Source organism: Strongylocentrotus purpuratus, unplaced genomic scaffold, assembly GCF_000002235.5.
Source record: "Strongylocentrotus purpuratus isolate Spur 01 unplaced genomic scaffold, Spur_5.0 spur5_scaffold_3, whole genome shotgun sequence".
NCBI lineage: Eukaryota > Metazoa > Echinodermata > Echinoidea > Camarodonta > Strongylocentrotidae > Strongylocentrotus > Strongylocentrotus purpuratus.
The window spans coordinates 30,339,571-30,352,300 of NW_022145609.1; the positions used below are offsets into that span (position 1 = coordinate 30,339,571).

At 38.0% G+C, this 12,730-nt stretch overlaps 1 protein-coding gene across 1 annotated transcript in view; it reads left to right on the forward strand.

Moving 5' to 3' along the window:
• The first annotated feature begins 340 nt into the window (after positions 1-340).
• Positions 341-12,730, forward strand: part of LOC592216 (trichohyalin) — a 15,790-nt gene continuing 3,400 nt past the window's right edge. Inside the window, exons 1-13 of the mRNA XM_011666996.2 lie at positions 341-589; positions 987-1,061; positions 2,209-2,292; positions 2,826-2,987; positions 3,794-3,991; positions 5,146-5,286; positions 6,048-6,221; positions 7,793-7,939; positions 8,530-8,571; positions 9,213-9,359; positions 10,260-10,382; positions 10,915-10,964; positions 11,895-12,095. Coding sequence (XP_011665298.2) covers positions 341-589; positions 987-1,061; positions 2,209-2,292; positions 2,826-2,987; positions 3,794-3,991; positions 5,146-5,286; positions 6,048-6,221; positions 7,793-7,939; positions 8,530-8,571; positions 9,213-9,359; positions 10,260-10,382; positions 10,915-10,964; positions 11,895-12,095 — 1,793 coding nt within the window. The remainder of the gene's footprint in view (positions 590-986; positions 1,062-2,208; positions 2,293-2,825; positions 2,988-3,793; positions 3,992-5,145; positions 5,287-6,047; positions 6,222-7,792; positions 7,940-8,529; positions 8,572-9,212; positions 9,360-10,259; positions 10,383-10,914; positions 10,965-11,894; positions 12,096-12,730) is intronic.

Here is a 12,730-nt window from a genome sequence, read left to right on the forward strand (position 1 = left end):
AGTGTTCGACTCCAAAAAGATGTGATCTCTAGATCTAAATATGACTCCTACAAAGTGCACATCCACTCTTCTGCGTAGATAGAGCGTAAGTTAGAGGAACAAAATGATGTCGTTGCTACAAAACTAAACGTCTACGTATGCCTTTGTGAAGTGCCTCAAAACGAATTATTCCATTCACCGGTTACAAATGGGTAGTATTAAAATAAGAAGAAAAAATACATTCGACACGAAAATATACAAACCTACATGTAGTTATTTATAAACACATCATGGTCAATATAAACTTATCTTCCAAGCGCCTTTAACTTTCAACCAACCACAGTAACTGTTTGTTATGGATATGGGACCACGGATATCGGGTCCCTCGCGGGGTCCCTCGCGGGGCCCCTCGGTTCGACCAGAGACGCCTGATGTTGGACGAGCCCGTCGGTCTGATAGACTTACCAGGCGCCGAAAAGCAGCTCAGGCTGGCGAGGGTGTCGACCAGCCTACCGACTCGTGCTCGACCAGTGGTCAGGGTATCGATGACCAGCAGAACACGGTGTTCATAGACCAGGACATCACTCAGACGAAGGCACAGACGCAAAAGGTGGGAAGAATATCATATTTGATTAATATCAAACTGGTTTAAAAATCGGGTTGCATGAAGATTTGCCAACTGAAGAAGATCCAAGATTTATTAACAAATATCTTGGTAGCGAAATGGCTGAATTGTGACAGTGTTGTGCAGATAAAAATCATGATAACAAAATAATATTAACAAGATGGAGAGAGAGAGGGGGGGGGGGCGACAATACTGCGAATCTGTTCACATACCGGTACACGTTTTAGGTAAGGAAGTATTGTGTTTGGTTATCTTAGAACCTTATCATATTCTTTCTTTTTAATCTTGTAGGAAAAAGAAATACAATGTCATAAAAATGGATTCAGTTTTCATCGTATCCATATCTCGGGAAAGCTATTGTCTTTTTGTATTCTTCTCTAAGAAAAACAGCGAAAGATCGAAGGCAAAACTGAAGAAAGCAGAGGCACAGGTTGACGAAAAGACAAAGGAAAACAAGGTACTAGGCAGGCACGTAGCCACAGGGGGGGGGGGGGGGTGCCCCCCAAAATTTCCAAGATCGGTTGAACTTTTTTTTACCCCCTTTTTTTTTACCTCGATCGATTACATGTATGTGCCCCCCAAACATCAAACTCTGGCTACGTGCCTGGTACTAGGTATATGGATTGTGTCAGGGACAGATTCAGGGGCACAGGGTACAACTCCCCCACCCCCGCTAAAATATACCCATGCTTAATGAATCAAAGGGATCCGGTTACTTTGTCTCAGATTCTGAAACAAAATCCTGGATTTATCTCATGCTGCAATGACAATTATAAACCTTTAGGTCAGTCAGGAATCCCATGACTTTTACAAGCCGATCGCCTGTCTGATTATCAAGATATTTATGATTGGAATTACAAATTTTGAAAACCGTTTGCCAAACGGTTTTCATAACACTACAGTCTATTGGGGAAAACGAGTATGATAAAACCGGTCACTCAAAGATTTTTACTTTTTTGAGGCACTTCTTGATCATTTTGAAGCGCGATTTGTTTAGGGCTTCAATATCACATCATATCACGGACACTGAGATTTAACATTGTTAAACGATGCTTTTTAATATGTGATGTGTAGTTAATCCTAACTCCTCCCCGCCCCATGTTGCTGTTGTTATTGCTGTTGCTTGCTTGATTGATTGTCGGATATTTTTTACTCATACTTGCGTCACCTCCCCCCCCCCCCTAATCAGACAACAATTCCTGGTTCCGCCTCACCCACATAAAGAATGAAATTTTTGAGGGGGAAGGAGGAGGAAGAAAAGGTCGAGCATCTGATAAAACAAAACACGCAACTAATACGAAATATCTGTCTCTATTATAGCTATACGTATTTTCAATAACATATAAAAAGACGAGTAAAAACAGTGAGCATTATCTAATGTTATTAAAGTTCATTATCCCGAAAAATTCCAGAAGTAGGAATCCCATTTCACTATCAAACTTACAAACCTTTGGATAAACGGACCGCCAGAATAACGAGACAAATGCTCGAAATTATGGGCCCTATTCCATATTCGGAATTGTGAACTCTTCGGTATATTTTGTATTCGGAATTATGAGCCTTCGGAAAACGGGTTCCTGTTGGATTTGCTCCCATTCTCTTAGAATCTTTTGATGAGAAGTGAAACTCTGAGGGAGGAACTCATGACGGTGAAAGCACAGCTTGGAGTAACAAATAAACAAAACCAAGTAAGCATGACGAATAGGTACAATATCAAGAAGAAGTAGAAGAAGATATGATCACTATAATTAAAGTATTAGTTATAGTATAATGATAATGATAATAATAATTATGATAATTGTGTTATTTTACATATGTAATAATTTTATGATGAACGAAGATGATGATCATAATAATAATAATAATAATAATAATGATGATTATAATAATAATAATAATAATCGTTATAATAATTATAATGAAAATAATGATAATAACATTAATTATAATGATGATTATGTTAATCATCATAAAAATGATAATAATTTAATAATAATAATGATAATAATAATAAAAAATATTTATTTTTTGAAATAGCGAAAAAAAATGATGGTGATAATAATAATACAATTTGCATAGCGCTTAATTTAGTGGTTGTACTTGCGCTATACGATTGAAACAATTACCAGTATTATCCAGTCGTTGGATTCAACGACTATTCCACGCATATAGCGTGCACCGTATATGATGCAGCATCCCTTTTTCCGTCGGTTATATCCAGATTCTAGCTGAAGAGCGGGACAATGTGTTGAGAGAGGTTGAGAAGTTGAAGATGGAGAAAGATGAGCTGGAGCTGGAAAACATTTCGACCTCAACCACCTCTTTCCAGGAAAGCTGCACAGATTACAAGCAACAAATAAAAAACCTTAAGAAAAGTTTAGAGGTAGGGGTCATTTGGCGATTATGGGTAAATAAGTGGTATAACTTGGGATGAGCTAGCGAGGTCAATACTCTTACAGATGGAGAGATGAGTGTTTTTAAGTAACGAGTGCGTTTAAGTCAAAATGCGAGCGAGCAAGGCAGTCAAGTGATGGTGTAGGAAGGTTGGTTATTTTTCTTTTTCGATGTTTTTTGTATCTGCAAGTTGCCTTTAAATTAGAGAGTAACTGTTTTACATTTTAATCAGGGTATGTTTTTTTCATGCTGATGAATTACTACTATGTATTAAAGTCATTCAGAATGATTACCAAATATTTGAACCAAGCTCTAAGTAACCAATATCTAGTCATGATTGTAGGTGTATCCCTAAGAACTTTGCGCTCTAATAATAATAATAATAATAATAATAGTTTAATAGTCCACTCCAAATTTTATTAAACCGAAACGGACATTTTTTGCCCAATCGATCGTGAGCCCGGCAGCCACTGAGCAGCGCCAGATCGACGTTGCTCTATCCCTTAATGTTGAACGCCAAACAAGGTAGCAACAACTCCCATCTTTTAACGTCTTTTGGTATGACGCGGCCGGGGTTCGAACCCACGACCTCCCGGTTGTGAGGCGGACGCTCTACTGACTGAGCCAACACTCCGGTATGAACAATAATTACAATGCTGGAAACCTCAAGCAATGATCTTTCTTCAATCATACAATGTTATTATTAACTCGACTGATGTCAATCAGTTGATCATAATCATGATAATGTTTTTAATAATTTCTCATGCTGTCTCCTTGACCTTCCCCCTGACTCAGACTGCTAATAATGAAATCGTGAAGGGAGAGACAACTATCATAATCCTGGAAGGGGAGAAGGAAGACCTGACAGACGAGTTGGAGAAGATGAAGAAACAGAAGAAAGTTATATCCTCCTCCAGGCTTTTTAAGGAGGAACCACGGTGCCAATCCCGTCTTGATGGAGATGCAATGACCGCAGCTGAGAAGCAAATAAAGGTAGTGTCTTATTATCGTAAATGTTATACCTACGTCAGTGATATTTCCCCTTTGGTATTTTTTGTGATTCTTCTTATCTTTGATTTGTATAACTACAGTGTATAAGTATCGTGCATAAGCCTTTTGATAGTTTGTATCACTGATTTGATGTCATTTTCTTTTAGTATCGATTGCCATTATTCCTGTGTACTCTGTTTGATATATTTTTCAGTGCTGTGTGGTAGACCAGTTTTCTTGAACCGTCCACCTTGAAGAGAGATGCGAAATAAATGCATGAAATAAATGAATACATAAATAGATGGAGTAAGTTAGTTAAGTAGGTAACCGATATAAGTAAATAAGTGAATAAGTAAATAAGTTTTTGAAAAATGAATGCATAAATAAAGTAAACGTAGTTATTAGGTAAGTAGGTAAATAAATAGCTAAATAAGTAGGTGAATAAATAAATGAATAAACTATTTTGTATACATCTCTATAGTTAGTATATACACCTGGTATTTTCTCAGGGCTTGCCATAAGTTCACGCTTCTTGGGTTGTATCCTTTGAATGCAACTGGCAGTGGTGGTCACGTGATTCTCATGAGAGTCACGTGATTCTCATGAGATTCAAAGAACAAATTCGAACAAAATCTCTGACAAAAAATAAAATAAAAAATCGTGCTCCCGTTTTTTAGGTGCGTTTTTAATCCGAAATTGAAAAAGATGTACACATGCCTATATCGGGAGTGACTAATGCATTTGAAATTTCTTTTTACTTCGAAACGGAGATGAGGTGAAGATTTCAAATGCATTAATAGCGAGCAATAGAACAATTTCATCGTTTTGACTCGAGGAAATCCGTGATTTTTGATATGATTTGATTTATAAATAATAATAATATGGTTATCATAGCGCCGGTATCTGTCAGGTTCAGACACCCATGGCGCTTTACACATATTACCCTGGTCGTAGCCGAACTGTCAAAGTAACTAGCGCTCAAGCATTCAGGTACCCATTACACCTGGGTGGAGTGTGGCAAATGTAGATTAACGTCTTGCCAAAGGACATTAGTGCCGCGGCGGGACTTGAACCCCGAACCTTGTGATCTGCAGTCGGTTGACTTATCCACTAGTCCACAACACCTTTATATAATTTATGATTGTGTTCCATCCAAGATGCTAATTGAAGAGCGAGACACAGCGATGAGAGAGGTTGAGAATCTGAATAGAGAGCTGGAGAACACTCCTGGTACCTCCTCCCAAGGTTCCATAGCAGATCGTAAATATGAGGTCAGGATGATGGAGAAACAATTGGAGGTAGGAATGATTTCTTAAAGCCACACTGCCACTACTTATAGCTACTTGCTCCCTCTACATAACAAATAATGCATAACCGGTGACCATTGGTTCCCCATGATCCTCTTTTTCTTATGTTAATTGAGAGCTGAGTTGATGAGATAACCACCTGTCCAGTGACCTTGCAGGGTAGTCTAACCCCTCCTGTTCACTATTATTGATGGGCTTTAAATAATGTTAGGCCAATGATTATGATACAATGATAAACGATGGTACGTACGCGAGACATAATACGTACCTATATTATCTTTGACAAAATCAACTCTCATACTTATGAGAATAATAGTAATAATAATAATTATGATAATAACAAAACAAGAAAGAGAGAGAGGGGGAAAAAGAGAAGGAGGAGGGTAGATTATAGAGAGAAGACAGTAAGAGAGGGAAAGAGAATGGAGAGAAAAGAGAGAACAGAGAGGGTGAGTGTGAGGAGAAACAGAGAGAGAGAGAGAGAGAGAGAGAGAGAGTGAGAGAGAGAGAGAATAATTATGGGCACGTGTCCCCTTATCAAAATAATAGTGTACTTCTCTCCCCCCCCCCCTCAAATAAAAAATTAAGGAATGATAATAATAATGTTTTCTCTTCCATACTTTTACCCTAAATAATAATGATGACATACTAGTACTTGAGTCAGATTCATTTTTATGATATAGATTGTAATAAAAGATAGGAGTGTTTCTAGATCATCTTCTTTCTATCGACCTCTACCAATAATTATACAGGAACTATTTTCTGAAGTGCGATCCATCGCCGGTCTTTCGGAGGATGTGTCGCGGATGGACTCGGCTGTGAAGCTCAGGGAGGCATGGCATAGGCATGAGAGCCGCTACCAAAAACTGCGTGATAGAGTCGAAGGAATCAACGATAGAAAGAGGGCTGCCTATGCCAATACTCAGGTAAAAGATACTTTCACGTTTTAAATATCACTCAAGTTTAAAAACAGCTAGGCTATAGGATACTGTCGGTGTCGATGTGTCATTTGATTCCGTTTTTAATATTTGTATTCAGTGATAAAAAGAGAGTCGATAGACATTTTGATAGTAATATTCTGGGTTTATATAGCGCGTAATAGATCAACGATTATTACCCAGGCATCGATTGATTGCCCCATCGACCTACTACGAAATGAATGCGCATTCTCCACTCCCTTGGGAGTATTCTAGCCAGGCGCCATTTTACATACGCTCACAATGCTGAGCAAACTACAATGACTTTGGCTTCATACCAGGTTATCATTTAACGCCAGAGAAGAGAGTGACTAATATGAATTCATGTCTTACCAGAGGACGTAAGTGCAAGGCTTGGATTCGAACCCCCAACCCTTGGAGTGAGAACCACTGTACCACCACACCTCAGTTGGATCTGTCCGGCACAGTTCTTTTTTTCTTCTTCTTTCTTTCTTTCTTTTTTGTTTTGTTTTCTTCTTCTTCTTCTTCTTCTTCTTCTTCTTCTTCTTCTTCTTCTTTTTCTTCTTCTTCTTCTTCTTCTTCTTCTTCTTCTTCTTCTTCTTCTTCTTCTTCTTCTTCATCTTCTCCTTCTTCTTCTTCTTTTTCTTCTCCTTCTTCTCCTTCTTCTTCTTCTTCTTCTTCTTCTTCTTCTTCCTCTTCTTCTTCTTCTTCTTCTTCTTCTTCTTCTTTTTCTTCTTCTTCTTCTTCTTCTTCTTCTTCTTCTTCTTCTTCTTCTTCTTCTTCTTCTTCTTCTTTTTCTTCTTCTTCTCCTTCCTCTTCTTCTTCTAATTCTTCTTCTTCTTCCTTCTTCTTTCGGTTAAGTCTACCTCCCTCACAGTTGAAGTTTCCCGACAGTGTTCTTTCGTCGACACTCTCCCAATGCTTTCAACAAGCAAACATTTTTTTTTTTTAATGTTTAACCCATCAGATGCACCGAAAAAGGAGTAATTATAGGTAACAATGGCGGTCACAATACGAGAGATACAGAACGAGAAAAGGAGACGAAAAAGAGAGAAGCTATAACAGGCAATGAACCAGAGACACATGGAACGAATGAATGTTATAGTCGCACTTCATTATAATGAACTTTCACATTTCTTTACCATGAAAATTAGCCTAAATGCTAAACTTTCTCCTTTTGGGGTATATAGAGGCAGAGATGTTGGGTCTAGAGGATAATTCACCCGACTGCAGATCACAAGGTACGGGGTTCGAGTCCCGCTGCGGCACTAATGTCCTTTGGCAAGACGTTAATCTACATTTGCAGATGCGAAATTAAACGTGGTTGGATTAGCAAGTGGTGCGCTTGTAAAATGGCGCCTGGCTAGAATGCTCCCTATGGAGTGGAGAATGTGCAGGCCTAAATACGATGACCAGGGTAATAATGTATCTTTAAAGCCCTTAGACACATCGTTGATGTATTAAGCGCTATATGAAATAAATATTATTGATTTAAACCGAAATAGTTCCAGCATTTTCTCTAATATGTTATCGATCTGTTACGCGTGTGAACGATACAGCTTTTGAGGGAGGCCATCGAAAAGCTTCTAGAGGTCAAACCAGGCACGATGGAGATCACCGACCTCGTCGAGAAGATACAAGACATCGAACATTTCTACGCACTCAAGATCGACAACGTCAATGCCAAACTCGAAGCTAAACAGCAGGTAAGCATACAGGTTTGATTTATTATGAGGTTTCATTGTTGTAAAAGCGGTGGGTACTGGGGAGGGAAGGTGGAGACGGATGATGAAGGGGGTTGTTGATGATGATGATGATGATGATGCTGATGATGCTGATGCTGATGATGATGATGAGTATAATGGTGATGGTGATGGTGATGGTGGTGATGATGATGCTGATGCTGATGATGCTGATGATGATGATGATGATGATGGTGATGATGATGTTGATGATGATGATGATGATGATGGTGATGATGATGATGATGTTGATGATGATGATGATGATGATGATGAGTATAATGGTGATGGTGATGGTGATGGTGGTGATGGTGATGATGATGATGATGATGATGAGTATAATGGTGATGGTGATGGTGGTGATGGTGATGGTGATGATGATGATGGTGGTGGTGGTGTCGATGATGTCAATGGTAAGGATGATGATGATAATAGCGATAATAATAAAGAGGACGATAATGATGATCGTGAATATGGTGATTAAAAGAAAAAAAAATATCATTATGTTTCTAGTTGTTGATACGTTTAAATTACTTAACCTTTCTCCTTTTCAGTCTTCCAAAGAAAAGCTTCAGAAAATTCGGGACATTTGCCGGGTAAGTTTATGGTTGTCGATTGGCACAACAGTGCTCTACCCATTATCATGATTACACAAGATTAAAGTCTGTTAATCTAACATTGTATACTTGATCAATGTATACTTGATCAATGAAATGAATCCTTTTGTTGAAGTCATGGGAGAAGAAAAAAAGCAAAACATGTAATATGCATTATTCTATACCGTTAAACCTAAGATGTGCCTAGAACTATTGGTATTGCATGGAATGATAAAATCCAAGTACATAAAAATGTTAGGTTACTTGGATTAACTAAAAATATGCTGAAATGATTTGCTTCTTTTAAAGCCCCACTGTACTACGTGTAGCTACTTGCTCCCTCTATATAGAAAACGATCCCTAATAGGTGCATGTTGGTCCCCCGTGATCCTCTTTTTCTTATGTTAATTGAGAGCTGAGTTGATGAGATAGCCATCTGTCAGTGACCTTGCTGTGTGGTCTAATCCCCATGGCCAAACTAGTACAGACGGCCTTTAAATTGACTAAAGGTAGTTTATTTAATACCCTTTGAATGGTATGAAAACGCCGTTTGAATATTATGACTTGGTCATGCATGACTTTTCTGTAAGTCTTGATGTATAATTATGACGTCACTGTTACATGTATTTTAATTACACCAGGCTTCAGCTACGGAAATGGACATCAAATTCAAGAAGAAGACCAAAATCCCAGAGTTCCTTGCTCTATTCAGTAGCGTATGGAACAAACATCAGGGGCTATTGACGTTATTAGACAAGAAACTTCTTGAAAGTGATTGCAGAATTGAAGTAGGTTTCTCCTTATTATTATTCTTCGTCTCCTTCTTCTCTTTCTTCTTTTTTCTTCTTCCTCTCCTTCTTTTTCTGCCTCTTCTTCTTCTTTTCCTTCTGATTCTTCTTTTTTTCTTCTTAATCTTCTTCTTTTTCTTCTTCTTTTCCTCCTTCTTCTCCTTCTTCTTCTTCTTCTCCTTCTTCTTCTTCTCCTCTTCTTCTCCTTCTTCTTCTTCTTCTTCTTTTTTCTTCTTCCTCTCTTTCTTTTCCTGCCTCTTCTTCTTCTTTTTCTTCTTCTTCTTCTTCTTCTTCTTCTTCTTCTTCTTCTTCTTCTTCTTCTTCTTCTTCTTCTTCTTCTTCTTCTTCTCAATAATCTTCTTCTTAATAATCTTCTTCTTCTTCTTAATTTAGACATCTGTCAAAGATTATGTAGTAACTTGATGGTGGTGGCGCAAAATCCTTTAAGATCTCTGCACGATATATATATATATATATACACCAAATATATAAACAAATATTTTGTGTATATCATGCAGTGAATCATAAATATATATATATAAATGTATTTATATTGTATTTATAGATATCGAGCGCGATGTGTTTCCATTATCGAAAAAACGGTTGTTGTTGGTGGTGGTGGTGGTGGCGGTGGTGCTGGTTTTGTTGTTGCTGTCGTTGTTCATATTAATTTCCTCACATTGAATGGCACTTTCAGAAAAGTCAATTTTCAAATGATCTTGTGTCATTGTCTATCTTATTGCATTTCATTCCTTCCCCTTCACTTCACGTCATTTCCTAAGACTATCATAGTGCTCATTCATTCATCTCCCCGTTATCCTTCTTTTTTTATCAGTTTGATTCTTTCTTTACCATCGTTTATGGTCCTCCTTGTAATTCTTGCCTTCTTCCTATCCAAAGGAGCTAGAGTCCGCCTTAGATCAGATGAAGGAAGAACTGGAACAGACCACAACTTCTAAAGAAATCAAGAAAAAGAAAAAAAGACTTCTCAGGACGATCATTAATACGATGGTACCAAAACAGGTTAAGTACAATAAATGGGAGATAGAGAGAGAGAGAGAGAGAGAGAGAGAGAGAGAGAGAGAGAGAGAGAGCGAGAGACAGAGAGAGAGAGACAGAGAGAGAGCGAGAGACAGAGAGAGAGAGAGAGAGCGAGAGACAGAGTCAGAGAGAGGGAGAGAGAGAGAGAGAGAGAGAGAGAGAGAGACATACACACAGGCAGAAACAGAGAGGGAAAGACAGACAGAGACAGACAGACATAAAAATTCATAATTCTTTTAAAGAGGCAGTGATTGAGTGAATAGTGGAAAAGGAGAGGGAAGTGTGCAAAATAATAAAGAGAAAGAGAGGGGTATAGGGGTAACAGAGAGAGAGAGAGAGAGAGGGGGGTAGCTTATTTCCATTTATGGCTGTTAAAATCTTTATAATTTAAACAAAGACCATCTTGTTTCTTTCCTTCGGGATATTATCTTCAGGTTAGTTAAATAATTTTACTTCAAATTATTTGACATGTAAAACATAATCATCCTGGTTAATCGTTTTTGCATTTTTATAGACCTCAGACGAGAAAGTGAATCAAATCAAGGACCAAGCTGATCAGATACGGTAAGAAAACACGTATTAACTCATATTAAAGATACTATGTCCCTTTTGCAGCCAACATCAATTCTGTAGAATTTCGCAGGAATTATGAATATGTCATGTATGTCGTATCTGTGAAATGTAAACGTTAGCAGTGTCCTAATATTCAAATTATGCAAGGAAACCCGTTTACTTGCTAAACTGACTGACTTTTTTCTTCTTTGGTCATAACATCAATAAAATGAGCTGTAAAGGGTAAATGAGCATTTGTCTACATCAATAACCCACTTCTTGTAATGGCCAAAATTAAACTGATTGAATCTTTGCGCAGCATGAAACGTACGTACATTCGGAACAATGGTCTGAAAATCAGACTATTACTTACTGGCTCTATAGCTCTTAACTCGATTCGACAACTAATAGTCTTTATTTTCCTACTTAAAGATATTTTCAAGCCCCCCCCCCCCCCTTTTTTTTAATTTTTTTTTAGGGAAGTTCAAAATTAGTATTATCCTTCAAATGCCGTTGTAATTTAACCTTTTCATTTTTGGTACTGCAAATGGGACATAGTACCTTTAAAGAGAAATTAAGGAGAAAACATGAATTACAATTAATTAAGAGTGAAAAGATGGAAAGAGAGAGAGAGAGAGAGAGATAGAGAGAGAGATAGAGAGAGAGAGATAGAGAGAGAGATAGAGAGAGAGAGATGGGAATGCAGGAAGGGGACATGGTATAGATGATGAGAAAACAATACGTTGAAAACAAAGACAGATTATGCGTATAGAAGTTGAAAAGGCATTAAACTTGGAAGAAAAGTGACAGAACTTTATAAATAGTTAAAGAAGGAGATAGATTTCTGGAAACGAGACAAAGAAATCTATCAGATTAATGTCATTCGAAATGGATTAATCATAATGACATAGAATGCTTCTGTCTATATTTCTCCCCGTTTAGCCGTCTGGAGGCCGTTCAAGATTCTAAGTACCGACAAGACCATGAAGTGGTAGCCCTTCATCGAGAGAGTAATGCCATCAGACAAACCAACAATGATCTTCAGAAGAAACAACAACAGCTAGAGGAGGTCGTCATCGACCTCAATCACCGTCTCGATCAGGAGAAGCACACCGTCCAAGAACTTCGCCAAATCATCCAAATGTAAGTCAAACCGCTGGTTTTCAGGATAATTCTTTATTCCTTATGCTACGGTCACAAAGGTTCGTACCAACGATAATTTCGTACGAATCTCCCTGTTGTCCATTGTCTTCCCGAATTTCCATTGTCTGAAAATCGTTCGTACGGCGTTCGTAGCAGTTCGTAATGGCATTTGTGACCGAGGCTTTACAAAGTTAGGAAAGCGATGTTTCTGATGGCTCGTTATGAATAGGTGGGAGTACCTTGGTAAATTGGTAGAGGCTCTTGACTGTCATGAGAGAGGTCCTTTTTCACAAAACTTGTCATCAGTGACAAATGACAGTTTTTGTTATAAGCTAATCCTTGCTTCTGATTGGTTATCAGCAGATTTGTCACTGATATTAGTCATTTGTCATTGAAAAAAGGCTTTGTGAAACACCCCCTGGTTTGATCCATGCTCGATGCTTACACAAGTGGACGAATTGTTTGTTTTGTTTTGTTTTCTTCCTTAAATTAATACAATGTGTATTAGACGAGTTACTAGAAATTGCTGGCCTCCCAAGGGAGATCAGTGAGTATCAATACTGATGTGGGTAGATAACACTGATTAATTATCATTTCATTATTATTCTCATTTTCCCTCTATAAACTTGCTTCAT